Here is a 22,677-nt window from a genome sequence, read left to right as displayed (position 1 = left end):
AGTATGCCTTGCATTCGCTTGTGTGTGTGAAAAGCCGTAGACATTATGTGACTGGGCCGGCACGCAAAGGCAGTGCCTTTAAGGTTTATTGGCACTCTGTCCTTCTCTCTAATGCCGTGTACACAGCGGCGTTTTAAAAGGTCATAAATTTTACTTTTTGAAACAGATACCGATAATTTTGAAACAGATACCGATAATTTCCGATATTACATTTTAAAGCATTTATCGGCCGATAATATCTGCAGTCCGATATTATCGGACATCCCTAATATCTATCTATCTATCATATATATATATATATATATATATATATATATATATATATATATATATATATATATATCTATCTATCTATCTATCTATCTATCTATCTATCTATCTATCTATCTATCTATCTATCTATCTATCTATCTATATCTATCTATCTATCTATCTATCTATATCTATATCTATATCTATATCTATATATATATATATATATATATATATATATATATATATATATATATACATTCAATGTTGTGTCAATGTGCATACGTGTGAAGTAAAGAGGATGATGGCGTTAAATGAGACTCAGACTCCTGACGTCAATGGGGCCCTGATATTCATTCATATTCATATCCTGATATTCATTCATATTCATATTCACATGAGTCACTTGTGTTTTTATGGGCTATCAAATGAAGCACCCACCCGAAATCATTCCTCTGCTCGCTACAGTAAATACACTCACCGCCTACACCTTTAAGGAGATTTGGGTACATTACAAAAAATCTGCCTCAACAAATAATAATTGATTGACACCACTTCAACATGTTCATTATCTGCACTGCATCATACTATGAGATGTTTTTACACTATTCTTGGAACTTGTGTATAAGGTGAGAAGAACCACTCCAGGTTAGTTACAGTGCATCTGGAAAGTATTCCCAGCGCTTCACTTTCCCCACATTTTATGTTACAGCCTTTAATCCAAAATGGAACAAATTCATTTTTGTCCTCAAAATTCTACACACAATATCCCATAATGACAATGTGATTTTTTATTTTTATTTTTTAGAAATATTTGCAAATGTATTAAAATAAAAAACAAACAAATCACATGTACATAAGTACTGAAAATTAATATAAAAAAGCAGCAAATGTTCTTGCATATACCGTATTTTTCGGAGTATAAGTCGCTCCGGAGTATAAGTCGCACTGGCCGAAAATGCATAATAAAAAAGGGAAAAAACATATATAAGTTGCACTGGAGTATAAGTCGCATTTTTTGGGGAAATTTATTTGATAAAACCCAACACCAAGAATAGACATTTGAAAGGCAATTTAAAATAAATAAAGAATATTGAACAACAGGCTGAATAAGTGTACGTTATATGAGGCATAAATAACCAACTGAGAACGTGCCTGGTATGTTAACGTAACATATTATGGTAAGAGTCATTCAAATAACTATAACATATAGAACATGCTATACGTTTACCAAACAATCTGTCACTCCTAATCGCTAAATCCCATGAAATCTTATACGTCTAGTCTCTTGCGTGAATGGGCTAAATAATATTATTTGATATTTTACGGTAATGTGTTAATAATTTCACACATAAGTCGCTCCTGAGTATAAGTCGAACCCCCAGCCAAACTATAAAAAAAATTGTGACTTATAGTCCGAAAAATATGGTTATAAGTGTTAATTAAAGTGGAGTCTTAAATCACACAATGTTCACTTGATTATCGTGGGGGTTACGTTTCAGATGTTTAAAGTAAAAACTTACATGGGTACTCCATAGTACTGTGAAATCCGTGATGCACTGCAGTAAATGAACCGCCAAGTGGCGAGGTAACACTAATTCATTTAACACGGAAATGCTATTTGCTAAATAAACACAGCTGTCATTGCGACTATAATGATATCAGAGCAGCAATAAAACATCACACACACTCAGAATGCTTCAAATGTATCTCTTGAAACAGGTGTCAGACCTGGGCCTAACAGGATACAGACATATTACCCCCGGCCCCCTTTTGCACGCCGGTGTGTTGTACAACATACAAAAACATGTTTTGATGATGTTTCCTGGACCCTGTGCAAGTGACAAAGTACACGTAAATCTAATACATCACTATATTGATGAACACAGGTGTCATCTGTGCTTACTTTTTCTGGCTTGGATGAAATGTGCGTGACAGCCAGTGAATGTGTTTTTATGTGGACATTGTAGGGACATTATGTGGAGATTGTAGGGTTGTACGTATACCGATACTAGTATAGTATCGTGTTACTAATGAATCAAAAACGGTACTATACTCAGTTTGAAAAGTACCGGTTCGCCAGATTTATTTTTATTTTTTATTACTTATTACAGGCATGACGGCGCGTCGTCGTCACGTCGTGACATTGCTGGTTTTACGAACAGAGGAGCATGTTCGGCAGCGCACAATCACAGAGTACTTACAAGCAGACACAGTGTGTAGACAGAAAAGGGAGAATGGACGTATTTTGGCTTAAAAACTAACGATAAAGGTGAAGTTATAACACTGAAACGCCCTCAGGAAGAGGTGCTTTAAGACATAGCTAGTTAACTAGTGGCTAAAGTCCATCCGTAGTCGGCAGTGTTTTAGCTACTTCTAAAACACTAATCCTTGTCTCCATGGCGACCAAATAAATACAAGTATCATCGCTGCAGGACGAGGAATAGCTAAACATGCTTCACTACACACCGTAGGAGGATACAATAGTTACTGCTAACAACAAGCTAGCGCGCCTGAATGTAAACAAATGCTATGGGTGGACATCCACTGTAATGATACCAAGTACAAGAGCGTATCTAGTCGATACTACTATGATTAAATCAATATTTTTTATCGTCACAAAATCTTTTTTCTTTTTTAAATGTGTATTATTTTTCATAAACTCAGGAAATATGTCCCTGGACACATGAGAACTTTGAATATGACCAATGTATGATCCTGTAACTACTTGGTATCGGATTGACCGAGTCATACCAAAGACTATAAAAATGGGACCCATTACTTCCCTGCTTGGCACTCAGCATCAAGGGATGGAATTGGGGGTTAAATCACCAAAAATGATTCCCGGGCGCGGCACCGCTGCTGCCCACTGCTCCCCTCTCCTCCCAGGGGGTGATCAAGGGGATGGGTCAAATGCAGAGGACAAATTTCACCACACCTAGTGTGTGTGACAATCATTGGTACTTTAACTTTAACTTAACTTGTCCATCATAATGTTGACAAAATAATAGAATGATAAATGACACAATATGTTACTGCATACGTCAGCAGACTAATTAGGAGCCTTTGTTTGTTTACTTACTACTAAAAGACAAGTTGTCTAGTATGTTCACTATTTTATTTAAGGACAAAATTGTTCTTCGATTGCAATAAGAAACATATGTTTAATGTACCCTAAGATTTTTTTGTTAAAATAAAGCCAATAATACAATTTTTTTGTTGTCCCCTTTCTTTAGAAAAGTATCGAAAAGTATTGAAATACACTTTGGTACCAAAATATTGGTATTGAGACAACCTTAGTAGATTGACCTTTTTAATTAACACTGGCATACTTGCCAACCCTCCCGATTTTCCCAGGACACTCCCGAATTTCATTGCCCCTCCCGTAAATCTCCAGGGGCAACCATTCTCCCGAATTTTTCCCGATTTCCAACCGGACAACAATATTGGGGGCGTGCCTTGAAGACACGGTCTATAGCAGTGGTGTCAAAGTCATTATAGCTCAGGGGCCGCATGGAGGAAAATCTATTCCCAAGAGGGCCGGTTGAGTAAAATCATGGCATGATAACTTAAAAATACAACTACGGCAACTTCGGATTGATTGATTGATTGAGACTTGTATTAGTAGATTGCACAGTACAGTACATATTCCGTACAATTGACCACTAAATGGTGACACCCCAATAAGTTTTTCAACTTGTTTAAGTCGGGGTCCACGTTAATCAATTCATGGTAATTGTAACGGATTGTTTTCTTTGTTTTGCTTCGGCCCAAAATAGAACAAGCACATTCTGTAAAATGTACAAATCACAAAAAAATCCCCCTGACCAAACACTTCAAGTTAGTTGAACATTCTGAGGGAAAAAAAATTGGTGCAGTTTTAAAAACGCCATGAAGAACACAACGAACTTAGTTAGACTTTATCTCAGTGGATCTACAAAGCAACTAAACTGAGTCACAGCCCATCTAGAATTGAACAAAATCTAAATAAAGCATCGATAAAAACTGAAAATTTGTCATTTCCAATGTTCACTTTCTGTAGATTTGCACAAGAGACTATAATTTCTACAGAAGTATATCATAAGTGGAGTTACCGATTGTTTATTTACTAATGGCAGCAGGGTCGCAGCCCTGCTTTACCGTGTAACTCTTGTTTGGTATAAACTATTTGCTTGCGTAACATAATGGGAGCGGGAGAAGAAGACGGCATTGAGGCAGTGACGTTGTTAGCTGTCAGCGTGTTTAATGACAAATATATGTAGTGTGACTATGTATGGTATTAATATGAGAGTGGTTACCAGTGGGTGTTGAGGGTGTCCAAAGAGGGCAAAGCAGGCTCGGAAGTCGAAAGACAGGTGGATGGTCAAGGACTGGAACGAGGCATCGTGGTCAGTGGGCAGGTGTGAGGTCGAAGTCCAGAGAGGCAATAGGTAGTCCAGAGGGGATTCAGGGAGACGAGACACACTCTCGACAACGAGGAAGGGCGACGCGAAGCTGGGAGAACGACACGGGGCTGGAGACGTGTTGGCTTACTGTACGGGTACGAGAAGCTACGTTCTGGCACCGGATCTCAAGACGCGCTGGCTTATGAAGGCTGGTTGCTCATCACGGGCAGGTGTGTTGATTACAGAAGGCTTGCAGACCGCAGCCAAGAGGGAACGCCCGTGGTGCGCTCAGCAGGATGAGAGGCAGCAGGAGTGTGACCCAGAACACATAATTGCTATTGCGACATCCAGTGGACACATTTAGAACAGCAGTTTCTTTAACTTAAAAATGCAGATTTTTTTTTACACTTAGCAAACTCATCTCGCGGGCCGGATTGAACCTTTCCGCGAGCCTGATCCGGCCCCCGGGCCGCATGTTTGACATCCCTGGTCTATAGCGTCCTCTACATCCTGTCGTCACATTCGCTTTTCCTCCATTCAAACAGCGTGCCGGCCCAGACACATAATATATGCGGTTTTTACACACACATGAGTGACTGCAAGGCATACTTGATCAACAGCCATACAGGTCACACTGAGGGTGACCGTATAAACAACTTTAACGCTGTTACAAATATGCGCCACACTGTGAACCCACACCAAACAAGAATGACAAACACATTTCGGGAGAACATCCGCACCGTAACACAACATAAACACAACAGAACAAATACCCAGAATCCCTTGCAGCACTAACTCTTCCGGGACACTACAATATACACCCCCCGCTACCACCAAACCCCGCCCCCCCAACCCCACCCACCTCAACCCCGAATTCGGAGGTCTCAAGGTTGGCAAGTATGAACACTGGTGTGGAGGAAACATGCATTTTTTGAACATATCAGCGTTCGTGCTTGCTTGAAGAGTTCCATTTCCCGACAGTCTTGAGAATTTGAAAATGTGTCACGAGTGGTGAATGGATGAGAGAAGGAAAAGCGGGCAAGCGGGTGTGTGTGCTTAAGAAAGAGACGGCTCTCGATGTTCGTGATTGTTTTTTTTTAATTTACGATGATTATCGTCCCAAATGTGGCCCGTGGGTGTATGGATTTAGACACCTGTGTCTTAAAGCGTTAGAAAACGCAAATCTGCAATAGCATGGGTGTCAAACTCTGGCCTGCGGGCCAAATTTGGCCCGCCGTGTAATTTCATTTGGCCCTTGAGGCAATATCAAATTAACATTACAGCTGGCCCGCCGGTATTATACAGCGTCGGTGCCGCTGTAACACCGCATTCACCGCTAATACTCATACTTGCCAACCTTCCCGATTTTCAGTGCCCCTCTCGAAAGTCTCCCGGGGCAACCATTCTCCCGATTTCCACCCGGACAACAATATTGGGGGCGTGCCTTAAAGGCACTGCCTTTAGCGTCTTCTACAACCTGTCGTCACGGCTGCTTTTCCTCCATACAAACAGCGTGTCGGCCCCTGTCACATGATATATGCGACTTCTACACACACATAAGTGAATGCAAGGCATACTTGATCAACAGCCATACAGGTCACACTGAGGGTGCCCGCATAAACAACTTTAACACTGTTACAAATATGCGCCAGACTGTGAAACCACACAAAACAAGAATGACAAACACATTTCGGGAGAACATCCGCACCGTAACACAACATAAACAAAACAACAGAAAAAATACCCAGAACCCCTTGCAGCACTAACTCTTCCGGGACGCAACAATATACACCCCCCGCTACCACCCTACCCCGCCCACCTGAGCCCCGACATTAATGAACTAGCATCCAAGAAAAGATGGCAGGTATCTGGCTTGGGCACATCAGATTAGATCAGTGTGTCACAAACTGAGCAGTAAAAAGGCCTGAATGGTTGATTTATTCATTGTTATTTTATTTTCAAATTTATTAGCCTGTGGAAAAAGTTAATGTTGATATTTACCCCAGAAGGCTGCAATTAGAAAAGAGGCATTCAATTTTTTATTTAAATTGTATTTAATATACCATTGATGTTTTTTCTATTGTTTTTTGAAAGTTGATTTTGCACTATTAAGTTATATAAGCGTTGCTTGTTCCATATTCAGTGTTATAGCAAATCAGTGTAGCAAACTGAGCAATAATTAACGTTTTATTCATGCACTTTCTCTTGCTACTTCAAGGGTTGAATGTTTGATTCACTCATTATTGTTATTTTATTTTCAAATGTATTATTAGCCTGTGGAAAAAGTTTATTTTGATATTTACCTCAGAAGGCTGCAAAGCGAAAAGAGGCATTCAATTTTTATTAAAATTGTATTTGATATGCCATTGATATTTTTGAATTATTATTATTTGAAACTCGATTTTGCATGTCACTATAAAGTTATATAAGCCTTGCTTGTTCAATATTCAATGCAAAACTTGTTTGGGTCCCTATTAAAAGGTTCATTTGTTCAACCTTGGCCCGCGGCTTTGTTCAGTTTTACATTTTGGCCCACTCTGTATTTGAGTTTGACACCCCTGTACTAGACAATACTAACAATGTAGCTAATGAGTCATCTATTTCGTGCAAAAACCAACAACAATACTCAATTTAGATGTTGTGACCTGCATAATGACCAGATATCAGCAACATTGTTATTATAAGAGCTAACACAGAGGAACTACTTTTAGTAACACAGCACTTTAAACACAGAGAGATAACTAGCTTATTCAGCTATCGACATACTAAACCCTGGTTTCCACAGGATGCAAAACGGCTGCGGAACGTCATCGCCACTGCAGCGGACTCTTTTTGTTTTTATTCAAGTCAATGTGTCCGTTTCCACCGCCCGCAGAACGGCCCCGAAATGGCGGGCCGTTCCGCATCCCCGCGCTAAATATAAGCTGGGCTTTTATTTTTGCCGGTCGCCGCAATACGATCAGTTAAGTTAAAGTTAAAGTTAAAGTACCAATGATTGTCACACACACACTAGGTGTGGTGAAATTTGTCCTCTGCATTTGACCCAGTTGAGCTAAAATCTGCTTGTGTTGGACAGGAAGGTCAAGCAGACATAAAATAAAGTATCTGGTTTACTTTCAAAATAAGATAGATCGTATTTTAAATTTTTAAACGTCCTAATGGACGTGGACAGACATGAAGTCAACTTGTCAAAGGTTTTTAGACGTAATTTCACCTTGTTTACCCAAACGCTGATTCTGGAGGTCCAAAATTAAAGAATCATATACAGGCGTATCCCGGGGAGCCATGAGGGGTCCTGTGTCAAATGCCAGCTGATACAGGGGCCGGGGAAGCAGGGGTGTGTTTCGTTGGAGTTGTGTGTGTCTACAACGCCCGCCAGGGATGATGTTACTGACAGTAAAGCTCGAGACGTTCCGCGGTGTTTAATTCAGCGTTTACTTTATCACTTTATCATGCGTGGCGTCGCAAGATCTCGTAAAAGTTTGCGCTATTTCGCTATAAGGTATAGCCAAACGGCAGATGGTGGTGTCGTTCCGTGGCGATACAAGGTTCTGGATCAGCATTTGTCCCAAAGTCGGCGGCGGCGCTCATGGAGTCTGACATGAGTAGTGGTTGTTGTTTTTGTTGAAGGAAATAGCCAACGTTGTGAAAACAACGTGCCGCTGTATGCCTAAAATGACCAAAATACGGTAAATATCAGGTTATTATGAATGTGTCGGTTACACACAGTATATACTTACAGCATGTATATAAAACATTGATAGAGGTTTTTGGTTGTTTAAGAAAACTTTATAGGCAGATTAGATCGAATCCCCTTAGCTGCACTGTTAGCCGCCTCTTGCTAGAGTTTATTTACAATTTAGAATGCATAAAAAAGAAAGACGTGTGCTAGTCGCACAAGCTATTGCAAGGAATTTAGGGGTTTCACTATCTACGGTCCGTAATATCACCAAAAGGTTCAGAGAATCTGGAGAAATCACTGCACGTCAGCAGCAAGGCCGAAAACCAACATTGAATGCCTGTGACCTTCGATCCCTCAAGCATCAAAAAGCGACATCAGTGTGCAAAGGATATCACCACATGGGCTCAGGAACACTTCAGAAAACCACTGTCAGTAACTACAGTTCGTTGCTACATCTGTAAGTGCAAGTTAAAACTATATTATGCAAAGCCAAAGCCATTTATCAACAACACCCAAAAAGGCCGCCGGCTTTGCTGGGCCGAACTCATCTAAGATGGACTGATGCAAAGTGGAAAACTGTTCTGTGGTCGGACGAGTCCACATTTCAAATTGTTTTTGGAAACTGTGGACGTTGTGTCCTCCGGAACAAAGAGGAAAAGAACCATCCGGATTGTTATAGGCGCAAAGTTGAAAAGCCAGCATGTGTGATGGTATGGGGGTGTATTAGTGCTCAAGGCAGAGTGGTCAAAGAGCCGCATGCGGCTCCGGAGCCGCGGCTTGCCGACCCCTGACCTAATGGTATGGTCAGTCAGTTCTTATCCAAGACAAAAGTAAATCAGTCTGTCAATAAAATCAATAAAAATGTTGCTGATCCTGAGTTTAATGAACTATAAAGAGATTCCAGCTGGTCCTTTTCTAGTTATCTCTGATCTGTACCTAATGTTGTGGCTGCCGGGTTGACGCCGTGTGTGTGTGTGGAAGGTGTGTGTTTGCGCAGAGATCAGAACACACATCTCCATGCCACAAAGAGAGGGGGATGTAGACACTGTGCACACACACACACACACACACACACACGCCCACGCCCACACACACACACACGCACACACACGAGTCCCCGGCGCAAAGGGCCATGTTATCAGTCTGGCTTGTTTCCATGATGCACAAAGCGGGTGTCTAGCAGCTGGCAGGGAGGGGGTCATCAACAAAAAAACCCGGTGAAATCTCTTAAACCAGGGGTGCCCATTACGTCCATCGCGAGCTACGGGTCGATGGCGGAGGGTGTGTCAGTCCATCCCCAGCCAGGCATTAAAAAAATAGACCTAAAAATTAGCGATCATCAATCTTCACCAAGACGTCACTTGATTGACATTCACGGCACCCAAAGGTCTTGTGAGATGACGCTGGCTGCTGTCAGATCATTATTAAGAAAAAACGACCGACAGGAAGGCGAGAAACACTTTTTATTTCAAGAGACTCTCGCGCCGTACCTGCCGTCATAACTCTAAAGACCGACTGCATAGTTCCTGTCTTCACAATAAAAGCGCTGCTTAAACCTCCCTGCGCTAACAAAATAAGAAAGCTGGCGTGCACAAGCTAGCAAGCTACGGAGTTTGCCGCCAATGTATTTCTTGTAAAGTGTATAAAAAGGAGTATGGAAGCTGGACAAATAAGATGGCAAAAACCAACCACTTTCATGTGGTATTGGACAGAAAGAAAGGAGGACTTCTTTTCTCCTCCATTTGAAAATGTGGACGTTATCATCACTACTGTCTGATTCCAATCAATGCAAGTAAAGATGTCCGATATTATCGGCCGATAAATGCTTTAAAATGTAATATCGGAAATTATCGGTATCGGTTTCAACCTCCCGATATTCCCGGGAGACTCCCGAATTTCAGTGCCCCTCCCGAAAATCTCCCGGGGCAACCATTCTCCCGATTTCCACCCGGACAACATTATTGGGGGCGTCCGCTTTTCCTCCATACAAACAGCGTGCCGGCCCAGTCACATAATATATGCGGCTTTTACACACACAAAAGTGAATGCAAGGCATACTTGATCAACAGCCATACAGGTCACACTGAGGGTAACCGTATAAACAACTTTAACACTGTTACAAATATGCGCCACACTGTGAACCCACACCAAACAAGAATGACAAACACATTTCGGGAGAACATCCGCACCGTAACACAACAGAACAAATACCCAGAACCCCTTGCAGCACTAACTCTTCCGGGACGCTACAATATACACCCCCCGCTACCACCAAACCCCGCCCACCTCAAGTCCGGGTCCACTTTAATCAATTCATGGTAAAGTTACATTGTTTAATGCATCCAGCGGGGCATCACAACAAAATTAGGCATAATAATGTGTTAATTCCACGACTGTATATATCGGTATCGGTTGATATCGGAATCGGTAATTAAGAGTTGGACAATATCGGAATATCGGATATCGGCAAAAAAGCCATTATCGGACATCTCTAAATGCAAGTCATCAGAATCAGGTAATACACTAACTTATATTCTTGTCTTCATGAAAGAAAGGAATCTATATGTGTTAAACATGCTTGTAATATTATTAAACACATTTAATTTGTTAACAAAAACGTGTCTTTTCTTGAACAAATAAATGTAAATTATATACCGTATTTTTCGGACTATAAGGCGCACTTAAAATCCTTTTATTTTCTCAAAACTCGACAGTGCGCCTTATAACCCGGTGCGCCTAATATACGGAATAATTTTGGTTGTGCTTACTGACCTCTGAGCTATTTTATTTGGTACATGGTGTAATGATGAGTGTGACCAGTGGATGGCAGTCACACATAAGAGATACGTGTAGACTGCAATATGATGGCAGTCACACATAAGAGATACGTGTAGACTGCAATATGATGGCAGTCACACATAAGAGATACGTGTAGACTGCAATATGACGGCAGTCACACATAAGAGATACGTGTAGACTGCAATATGATGGCAGTCACACATAAGAGATACGTGTAGACTGCAAAATGACTTAAGTAAACACCAACATTTTATATGTTCCGTTGAAAATATAGAACATTACACACGGCGCTCAAAAATCTATCAAAATGTTTTAGTACGACTTTGTAAGCTATGAAGCCGCACCGCTTGATGGATTGTACTGTGCTTCAACATACGAGTATTATTATGGTGTACATAAGGTAATACATATTATCTGGCGTTTTGTTTCGCAATATTATGCAAAAGCAACTTTTTAGATGGACAGATAGATAGATAGATAGATAGATAGATAGATAGATAGATAGATAGATAGATAGATAGATAGATAGATAGATAGATAGATAGATCACCCAGTTCTGCAGCACAGGTCTTCAGGAGTCGGGGGCACACCTTGTCTGGGCCTGCTGTTTTCCTAGGCTGTAGCTTCCTCAGTTGACCTCTGACCTTTCGGTACCTGCTGATCTGTATTTGGGATCTGCATAAGTCCTGAAAATGTGCGCGCGTCCTCCTTTGTTGTCCATGCCGACACTCTAGTCCAGTGTTGTTCAACCTTTTTTAAGCCATGGCAAAACATTTTCATTGAAAAAATCCGGAGGCACACCACCAGCAGAAAACATTAAAAAATGAAACTCAGCAGCTAATATTGACAGTAAAAAGTTGTTCTCGCAAGTGTTGGATATTAAATCAAACCATAACCAAGCATGCATCAATATAGCCCTTGTCTCAAAGTAGGTGTACCGTCACCACCTGTCACATCACGCTCTGACTTATTTGGAGTTTTCCTGTGTGTAGTGTTTTAGTTCTTGTCTTGCGCTCCTATTTTGGTGGCCTTTCCGCTTTTGTTGGTATTTTCCTGTAGCAGTTTCATGTCTTCCTTTAAGCGCTATTCCCAGCACCTGTTTTGTTTTAGCAATCAAGAATATTTAAGTTGTGTGGACGCTATCCTTCGTTGTTGATTGTCATGTCATGTTCGAAAGTACTTTGTGGACGCCGTCTCTGCTCCATACGCTTCAAGTCTTTGCTGTCGTCCAGCATTCTGTTTTTGTTTACTTTGCAGCCGGTTCAGTTTGTTTCCTTTTGCATAACCATCCCTAAATTTCAATGCCTTTTCTTAGCGGCACTCGCCTTTTGTTTATTTGTGGTTTAAGCATTAGACGCCTTTTTACCTGCACGCTGCCTCCCGCTGTCGTCTGCATATTGGGATCACGACAAACTATCGTCGTCGTTCCCGACATCTACAAAGCAATTAGCTACCCGCTGCCACCTACTGATATGGAAGAGTATTACACGGTTACTCTGCCGAGCTCTAGACAATGCAGACACTTAACAACGGTACGCTATTTACGGATTATAACTGCTGGTTTGCAAAAAATATTTTTAACCCAAATAGGTGAAACTACATAATCTCACTAGTGTGCCGCGGCACAGTGGTTGAAAAACACTGCCCTAGTCGATAAGCTTCTTCTTTTTCAAATCAAATCAACTTTATTTATAAAGCACATTTAAAATTTACCACAGGGGTAGCCAAAGTGCTGTACAATGGGCAGGTTAAAAGATAATACGAGTACCGAGCAAACAACACAACACAAACAGAACACGATAAAAAATAAATAAATAAAACACAGCAAGTGTATTATGGGGTGCCATTGCAGGATGGATATCACTCAGTGTTAAAAGCCATGGAATAAAAGTATGTTTTTTTAGAGAGATTTAAAAACAGGAAGAGAGGAGGCTTGTCTAACACTCAGAGGTAGGTCGTTCCAGAGCTTGGGAGCAGCAGCGGCGAAAGCTCTGTCACCTCTAAGCTTCAGCCTTGTGTCAGGGACCGTCAGTAGCAGCTGATCGGCTGATCTTAGGGATCGGGTGGGGCAGTAAGGCTCTATCTTCTTGTTATGGGACATTCATCCTCCGCTGTTGCCATTTATAAATAAATGATAAATGGGTTATACTTGTATAGCGCTTTTCTACCTTCAAGGTACTCAAAGCGCTTTGACACTATTTCCACATTCACCCATACATTCACACACTGATGGCGGGAGCTGCCATGCAAGGCGCTAACCAGCAGCCATCAGGAGCAAGGGTGAAGTGTCTTGCCCAAGGACACAACTTCTAATATAAAGTAGTGTAAAGTTCTTACTTACATCTGTCAGTAAACTCGCCATGAAAGCGCTAAAACATACCGGTGTAGTGAGTTTACATTATTCACCCAAAAAACTTTAGTTATTAGAGAGTTCCGGTCGGACGGTTTTTCACGGGACACATTTCCGACGCTGTTGTTGCACTAGCGAGCCACGGATGAAGAGATGCTGCTCCGTTATTGATTTAAATACAGTCTGAATGTCATTAAAACAATTAGCTCCATCTTTTGACACTTCTTCCACTCCCGTCCTTGCACGCTACACCGCTACAACAAAGATGACGGGTAGAAGACGCTGCCGAAGGTGAGCCACGTAAATAAAACCGCCCACAAAACGGCGCATCCTGAAGAGACAGTCAGATGATCTGTAAAACATAATCTATGCAACATTTTGACCAAAGAACCATCATCACATGTTATGTAGACCACAAGGAAATGTTTTACATTTAGAATAAATTCATAATATGACCTCTTTAATACGTCTTATAACCCGGTGCGCCTTTTGTATGAAAAAAGACCTGACTAGACCCGCTCATCGGCAGTGCGCCCTATGGTCCAGAAAATACGGTATATGAATGAGGTAGATCCCATCGACTTGGTCAAATTTAAAAGTAAACGTTGCCGTTGGCATGGATTTGATGACTGCAAGAACACAAACTGTGGACCATAACAATGCAAGGTCTCCACTACTTGCTGCTGGAGGACTTCCTCTGCTTCCTGAGTTTATAGGAAATACCAGCCTGTGTGTCAGGAAACCGACAATCACAACAGGACCGGGCCGACAAGTACGCTTGCATTCTCCTCCTAATTATATATACACACGTTGTGCAACCGTTTGGAGAATTCGTCACAGGCGTCATCCCGCAAAAGCACGTGTTCACTCCTGTGGATCAATGCAGTGGCGCGTATTATGTTGGCTCAAGTCAATCATATGTTTGAGCAGTCTTATCAGTGTGTATCAAGTGGGCACCCAGCAGTCCCGACATCAACACCCAGATGCCATTCATCACTGAGAGTGTGCATGCTGTTGATTCAGCTTGTTTCTTTTCAAGGAGTGACGTTAGGAGACATTGTTTGATGGATAAATAATACAGCTCTGGAGCAAATGATGTTACAAGCTGGACACTGGCATGTAAGACCTCTTTGAAACAGGACGCAAAAAACAACCATCGATATTCTAAAAAAAAACATCATTTATTAAAGGGGACCTATTATGCAAACCAACTTTTCTGACATATTGGTATTTGTTTTTGTGTATTTAAGATCAGCATAAGTCCTTAAAATGTAAATTATTAAAGGAGGTATTAGAGATATTTATAAAACAATCTTTTCGGGTTGTCCTAATACGAATATTTTGGTACCGGTACCAAAAAAATACATAAAATCTTACGGTCCATTAAACATATGTTTCTTATTGCAGTCTTGTCCTTAAATAAAATAGTGAACATACAAGACAACTTGTCTTTTAGTAGTAAGTAAACAAACACAAAGGCTCCTAATTAGTCTGCTGACATATGCAGTAACATATTGTGTCATTTATCATTCTATTATTTTGTCAACATTATAAAAGGACAAGCTGTAAAAATTGATTATTAATCCACTTGTTCATTTACTGTTAATATCTTCTTACTTTCTCTTTTAACATGTTCTATCTACACTTCTGTTCAAATGTAATTGTGGAGACGTGGAGCCGGCATTCCGACAGCGAGGCAGGGCACACCGGAGATGGCGGCGAGGAGGCGTGGACGGCGAGCAAGCGCCGAGATCGACGCCGCAATTGTTACCAGGTGCGTGGAGCGCCCAGCTGGGCACAATTTAATAATCACCTCACACTGTGTAAAAGGGCGGCAGCCGGAAACATCAGAAAGAGAGGCGGAGATCACAGAAGAAGCCAAAGAGAAGCGGATGCTGAATGAAAGCGAGAGAGAGCCACGGAAAGACGAAGACGCACGCGACTGAAAAGTTGGCGCGGCACAGGAAGCAGGACACGGCAAGGCTGAAAAGCAACCCGTAGAGACTTTTGACTTATTGAAAAATAAAAGAAAGTCTAACCTGCGCAACAATGTCCTTCCTTGGTGGTCCTGAGAACCCGTACGACAGCAAGAGACTGTCACAGTAATAATCACTTATTCTTCTGTTGTTTGATACTTTACATTAGTTTTGGATGATACCACACATGTATGTATCGATCCGATATTAATTTGTTACAGGATCATACATTGGTCATATTCAAAGTCCTCATGTGTCCAGGGACATATTTCCTGAGTTTATAAACATAATATGAGATTTTATTTAAAAAGGAAAAAAGATTTTGTGACGATAAAAAAATATCGATGTAATCATAGAAGTATCGACTAGATACACTCTTGTACTTGGTATCATTACAGTGGATGTCAGGTGTAGATCCACCCATGGCATTTGTTTACATTCAGGAGCACTAGCTTTTGTTAGCGGTGACACCGGTGAGCTATTGTATCCTCCTACGGTGTGTAGTGAAGCATGTTTAGCTATGCCTTCTCCTGCATGGATGATACTTGTAAGAAACGTACTTTATTTGTCGCCATGGAGACAAGGATTAGTGATTTAGAAGTAGCTAAAACACTGCCGACTGCGGATGGATGTTAGCCGTTAGCTAGCTAGCCATGTCTTAAAGCACCTCTTCCTGAGGGCGTTTCAGTGTTGTAACTTCACCTTTATCTTTAGTTTTTAGGCCAAAATGCGTCCATTCTCCCTTTTCTGTCTACACACTGTCTGCTTGTAAGTACTCTGTGTGTGTGCGCTGCCGAACATGCTCCTCCGCTCGTAAGTACTTTTCAAACAGAGTATAGTACTGTTTTTGATTGATTAGTACCGCGATACTATACTAGTACCGGTATACCGTACAACCCAACAATCTTGCCTTCTTTCATATTTTCGAGTAACAAGCTGTTTGAAATGAGTTTTTCCCAGTTGTGAATTCAGTAGGTATCTCCATATATGATAGAGATTTACCCGACAAGCTTTGCACGACTCCGCCATTGTAGTCAATAAGCTCCTTATTTTTCTCTGGCTCGTACATGCACATGCATTCCGAATACGAAGTAGCGTACGAACTAGGTGTGCTAATGTACTAATGAAGTACTATGACTGTCTCAGAAAAATACTGGTTTTATGTTTTTTTTGCGGACATCATGATATGCCGTCGTCACGTCGTGACATTGCTGGTAATACGAGAAGGGGCACACGTACGGAGTACTTACAAGCAGACAGTGTGGAAACCTAAGAGGCAGAATGGACGCATTTTGGCTTAAAAACGAATTATAAATGTGAGGCTACACACACTGAAGCGCCGCTCTACAAGAGGTGCTTTAAAACATAGCTAGCTTGCTGGCGGCTAACGTCCGTCCGCCGTTGTCAGTGTTTTAGCTACTTCTAAATCACTAATAATCGCCTCCATGGCGACACATTAACTAAGTTTCTTACAAGTAACATCCCTGCAGGACGAGGAATAGCTAACCGCTAACAGCAAGCAGGTGCTCCTCAATGTAAACAAATGGTTGGATCTATACATACATCGACTGTAACGATACCAAATACAAGAGCCGTATCTAGTCGATACTACAATAGACCACATTGATATTTTTTATGATCACAAAATATTTTGTCTTTTTTGAATTGTTTATATAGTCAGGAAATACGTCCCTAGACACAAAGTAACTTTAATTATGACCATTATATGATCCTGTACCTACTTAGTGTTGGATTGATACCCAAATTTGTGGTATCGCCTAAAACGTATGTGAAGTCTCCAACAAGAGAAGAATAAGTTAACATTTTAACAGAAGTGTAGATAGAACATGTTAAAACAGAAAGTAAGCAGATATTAACAGTAAATGAACAAGTAGATTAATTATCCATCATAATTTTGACAAAATAATACAATAAAAAAATGACACAAAATGTTACTACATACGTTAGCCGTAGGCTTGTACGGTATACCGGTACTAGTATAGTATCGCGGTACTAATGAATAAAAAACGGCACTACACTCTAGACGAGGAATAGCTAAACATGCTTCACTACAAACCGTAGGAGGATACGATAGCTAACCGCTTACAGCAAGATAGCACCCCTGAATGTAAACAAACGCCATGGGTGGATCTACACCTGACATCCACTGTAATAATACCAAGTACAATAGCGTATCAAGTCGATAAGACTATGATTACCGTATTTTCCGCACCATAAGCCGCACCTAAAAACCACAATTTTTCTCAAAAGCTGACAGTGCGGCTAATAACCCGGTGCGCCTTATATATGGATTAATATTAATATTTATTTTCATAAAGTTTAGGTCTCGCAACTACGGTAAACAGCCGCCATCTTTTTTCCCCGTAAAAGAGGAAGCGCTTCTTCTTCTACTGTAAGCAACCGCCAAGGTGAGCACCCGCCCCCGTAGAAGAAGAAGCGCGCGGATATTACGTTTCATTTCATTTGTGTGTTTCTGTAAAGACCACAAAATGTCTCCTACTTAGAGACACGCGTACAAGGTTCCACTGACTTTTGATATTCATGTGAACCGCACTGTGGATACAACGGGAACACGTACGGTGAATATTCGCACCACAGGGAATGAGAATCATTTTGGTGATTTAACCCCCAATTCCAACCCTTGATGCTGAGTGCCAATTCCCGGGCGCGGTGCCGCTGCTGCCCACTGCTCCCCAAGGGGATGGGTCAAATGCAGAGGACAAATTTCACCACATCTAGTGTGTGTGTGTGACAATCATTGGTACTTTAACTTTAACTTTAAGAAGTCGTCCTACTGTGGTTCTAGCTTGCCATGCTAACGGCCAGAAACTTCCACCCACGGTGATATTCAAAAGGAAGACCTTGCCAAAAGAGAACTTTCCAGCCGGCGTCATCATAAAAGCTAACTCGAAGGGATGGATGGATGAAGAAAAAATTAGCGAAGAGACCGGGTGACTTTTTTCACGCAGCTCCGTTCCTGTTGATCTATGACTGCATGCGCGTCCACATCACAGATGGTGTCAAAAAACAAGTGAAGCACACCGAAGAAGAATAATTCGAGGGATTTGTGGATGAGTAATAACTTCAGAAAGTGAGCTTTAAATGTTTATTTTGTGTGTTGTGTGACACGAACGTTCGAGCAACGTTGAGTTATTGATGTTGCTATTGCTCTGCACTATTTTGAGTGTTACTATTTTTGTGATTGCACATTTGCACATTACATTTTGGGAGTGAACAGAGTTGTTAGAACGCTGGTTTGTGATATATTATTAAAGTTTGACTGACCTATCTGACTGTTTTTTTGACATTCCCTTTAGCGTAGCGTAGGTGCGGCTAATAACACGGGGCGGCTAATAGGTAAACAAAGTTTTGAAATATGCCATTCATTGAAGGTGCGGCTTACAACACGGGACGGCTTATGGTGCGGAAAATACGGTACGTCGATATTTTTTATCGTCACAAAATCTTTTTTCCTTTTTAAAAAATTCATATTATGTTTATAAACTCAGGAAATACGTCCCTGGACACATGAGGACTTTGAATATGACCAATGTATAATCCTGTAACTACTTGGTATCGGATTGATACCTACATTGGTGGTATCATCCAAAACCAATGTAAAGTATCAAACAACAGAAGAATAAGTGATTATTACATTTTAACAGAAGTGTAGATAGAACATGTTGAAACAGAAAATAAGCAGATATTAACAGTAAATGAAAAAGTGGATTAATAATCCATTTTTACACCTTGTCCTTAATAATGTTGACAAAATAATAGAATGATAAATGACACAATATGTTACTGCATACGTCAGCAGACTAATTAAGAGCCTTTGTTTGTTTACTTACTACTAAAAGAAAAGTTGTCTTGTATGTTCACTATTTTATTTAAGGACTAAATTCTTCTTCGATTGCAATAAACATTTGTTTAATGTACCGTAACATTTTATGTCAAAATAAAGCCAATTTTTGTGGTCCCCTTTATTTTGAAAAGTATCGGAGAGTATCAAAATACACACAATAAAATTGATTGTAACTCAACTGTGTTACTGACACAGTTTGTTTGTCTAGGAAAAGTTAAATATAGGAATCATGTGGTTGCATCTGCACAATTATTACGGATGCATTGTATGTCCCTGATATGCACTGTCACTTCCAAATAAACACAAAAGGAAAGCTGCCACAGGTTCTTCGTAATATCTTTGTGCGATCAAGACGAAAGATGAGGGTGTGGTGTAAGACTGGGTCTAAAAGCATGAGGAAGTCATGGTTTTTTTTGCACAATTTAGAGGCTTAGTTTGAAAAAATGTTGCCTTTCAAGCTCCTGGTGTGGAAATAAATGCATAATTCTAAAGCCCGAGCTCTCAAGTGCCCTGTTGATTGCTATACTGAAAGTTGCTGGGCCGGAATACGGAATTGTATCATTATCGTATTATTTTGTTGGACTGATTAATAAAAAATAAATAACAAATAGCCTTATCCAAACATTTTTATGCTTAAGATATTAAAAAACAAATAGCCGGTTTTACGACTTAAGTTTTGCATTCCAAACCAGTTTGTGTGTTGCATTTGCACTTTCCCACAAAAGACAAGAAAAGACCTCACCCAGATCTGCAGTTTGATCCGTTTGTCGTTGCGGAAGACGGTCTTGACTTTGAAGTCGATGCCCACGGTGCTGATGAAGGCTGAGGTGAAGGAGTCGTCGGCGTAGCGGAACAAGAAGGAGGTCTTGCCCACGCTGCTGTTGCCGATGATCAGCAGCTTGAACATGTAGTCAAAGTTCTGGTCCGCCGCATCCTTCGGGGGCGGTGGTTGTTGGAGCCGCAACTCGTTGGACGCCATCTAGAATGGGAAGAAACATGCGCTTACGTACTTCCCAATGCATTCATGAAACAAAATTGGGGACAAGGGTTGTATGGTATACCGCGACACTAATGAATTAACGGGCATGACGGCGCGTCGTCGTCACGTCATGACAATGCTGGTTTTACGAGCAGTGGAGCATGTTCGGCAACGCACAATCATGGAGTACTTACAAGCAGACACAGTGTGTTGACAGAAAATGGAGAATGGACGCATTTTGGCTTAAAACTAAAGATAAAGGTGAAGTTATAACACTGAAACACCCTCAGGAAGAGGTGCTTTAAAACTTGGCTAGCTAGCTAGCGGCTAACGTCCAGTCGCAGCCGGCAGTGTTTTAGCTACTTCTAAATCACTAATCCTTGTCTCCATGGTGACAAATTAAGTACGTTTCTTACATGTGTCATTATCAGTGGACGACAAGGAATAGCTAAACATGCTTCACTACACACCGTAGGAGGATACAATAGCTCACCAGCGTCACAATATAAACAAACGCCATGGGTGGATCTACACCTGACATCCACTGTAATGATACCAAGTACAGGAGCGTATCTAGTCGATACTACTCTGATTTTTAGCATCACAAAATGTATATATATATATATATATATATATATATATATATATTTTTTTTTTTTAAATTTTTTTTTTTTTTTTTTTTTTTTTTTTTTTAAACTTATTCTATGTTTATAAACTCAGAAAATACGTTCCTGGATACATGAGGACTTAAATTATGACCATTGTATGATCCTGTAAGTCCTTGGTATCGGATCGATACCCAAATTTGTGGTATCCTCCAAAACTAATGTAAAGTATCAAACAACAGAAGAATAAGTGATTATTACATTTTAACAGAAGTGTAGATAGAACATGTTGAAACAGAAAATAAGCAGATATTAACAGTAAATGAACAAGTAGATTAATAATCCATTTTCTACCAACTGTCCTTAATAATTTTGACAAAATAATAGAATGATAAATGACACAATATGTTACTGCATACGTCAGAAGACTAATTAGGAGCCTTTGTATGTTTACTTACTGTAAAAAACAAGTTGTCTTGTATGTTTACTATTTTATTTAAAGACAAAACTGCAATCAGAAACATATGCTTAATGTACCCTAATATTTTGTGTTCAAATAAAGCCAATAATGCCATTTTTGTGCTCCCCTTTAATTAGAAAAGTATCGAAATACATTTTGGTACAGATACCAACATATTGGTATCGGAACCACCCTATTGGGGACATAAAAAGGTAGGGTCTACTGAAGAGAAACCACGGCAAGTTTGTAAAAAAAAAGTGGCCGCTAAAAAACTTGAAGGCGGTGGAAAGAAGCAGAACTAGATTGTTCTACGTACTGTATTGAATCCATATTATCTGGGAAAGTCCATATTACAGTATTCATTATTGGAAAGGCACAAGTTCAGTTGTCAGTCATGTGAGCTTTGCTGGAATGTTGGTCAGGTGATATCAAGCAGTCTTGCAAGAAAGCCCTGAGGGGCAGTCGTGGTCCATGGAAACCCAGGAATATTTTCCCCATCAATCATTGACATACTTGCCAACCTTGAGACCTCTGATTCCGGGAGGTGGTGGTGGGGCGCGTGGTTGGGGGCGTGGTTAAGAGGGGAGGAGTATATTTACAGCTAGAATTCACCAACTTGAGTATTTCATATATATATATATATATATATGAAATACTTGACTTTAAGTGAATTCTAGCTATATATATATATATATATATATATATATATATATATATATATATATATATATATATATATATATATTATTTTATTATACATATAAATAAAATAAATAATTGAATTTCAGTGTTCCGGAGGCTATCCAGTAGATGGCAGTATTGTACTATTTAAGAGTGTCACAACATTGCTGTTTACGGCAGACGAACTGCTTTACGGTAGACGAAAACGTGACAGCTGTTGTGTGTTGTTACCACGCTGGGAGGACGTTAATGAAACTGCCTAACAATAAACCCACATAAGAAACCAAGAACTCGCCCTCGATTATTCTACAGTTATAACGTCATTGGGCAGGCACGCTGTTTATATTGTGGGAAAGCGGACGTGAAAACAGTCTGTCGCCGCTGTCCCCACTCAGGTCCGCATGGAGCTGGAGGGGGCGTGGCCTCCAGCTCCGGCTGAATTCCGGGAGTTTATTGGGAGAAAATTTATTCCGGGAGGTTATCGGGAGAGGCGCTGAATTCCGGGAGTCTCCCGGTAAAACCGGTTGGCAAGTATGATCGTTGAACATCATTTCTGGGGAAAAAAAAAATCCTATCGGTTTTTTTTTTGGTTTTTTTAAAATCATAAATCGTTATAAGAATC

General features: G+C 40.5%; 1 protein-coding gene across 1 annotated transcript in view; it reads right to left on the bottom strand.

Annotated features, from left to right (window-relative positions):
• The window catches only part of rab3db (RAB3D, member RAS oncogene family, b), a 51,691-nt gene that overhangs the window by 15,527 nt on the left and 13,487 nt on the right, over positions 1–22,677 (bottom strand). The window contains exon 2 of the mRNA XM_062037411.1: positions 20,073–20,309. Within this exon, the coding sequence (XP_061893395.1) occupies positions 20,073–20,309 (237 nt within the window). The remainder of the gene's footprint in view (positions 1–20,072; positions 20,310–22,677) is intronic.

This window comes from Entelurus aequoreus, linkage group LG25, assembly GCF_033978785.1.
Source record: "Entelurus aequoreus isolate RoL-2023_Sb linkage group LG25, RoL_Eaeq_v1.1, whole genome shotgun sequence".
Classification (NCBI taxonomy): domain Eukaryota; kingdom Metazoa; phylum Chordata; class Actinopteri; order Syngnathiformes; family Syngnathidae; genus Entelurus; species Entelurus aequoreus.
Note: the sequence above shows the minus strand (reverse complement) of the source record. Positions and strands in the feature narration are given on the sequence as shown.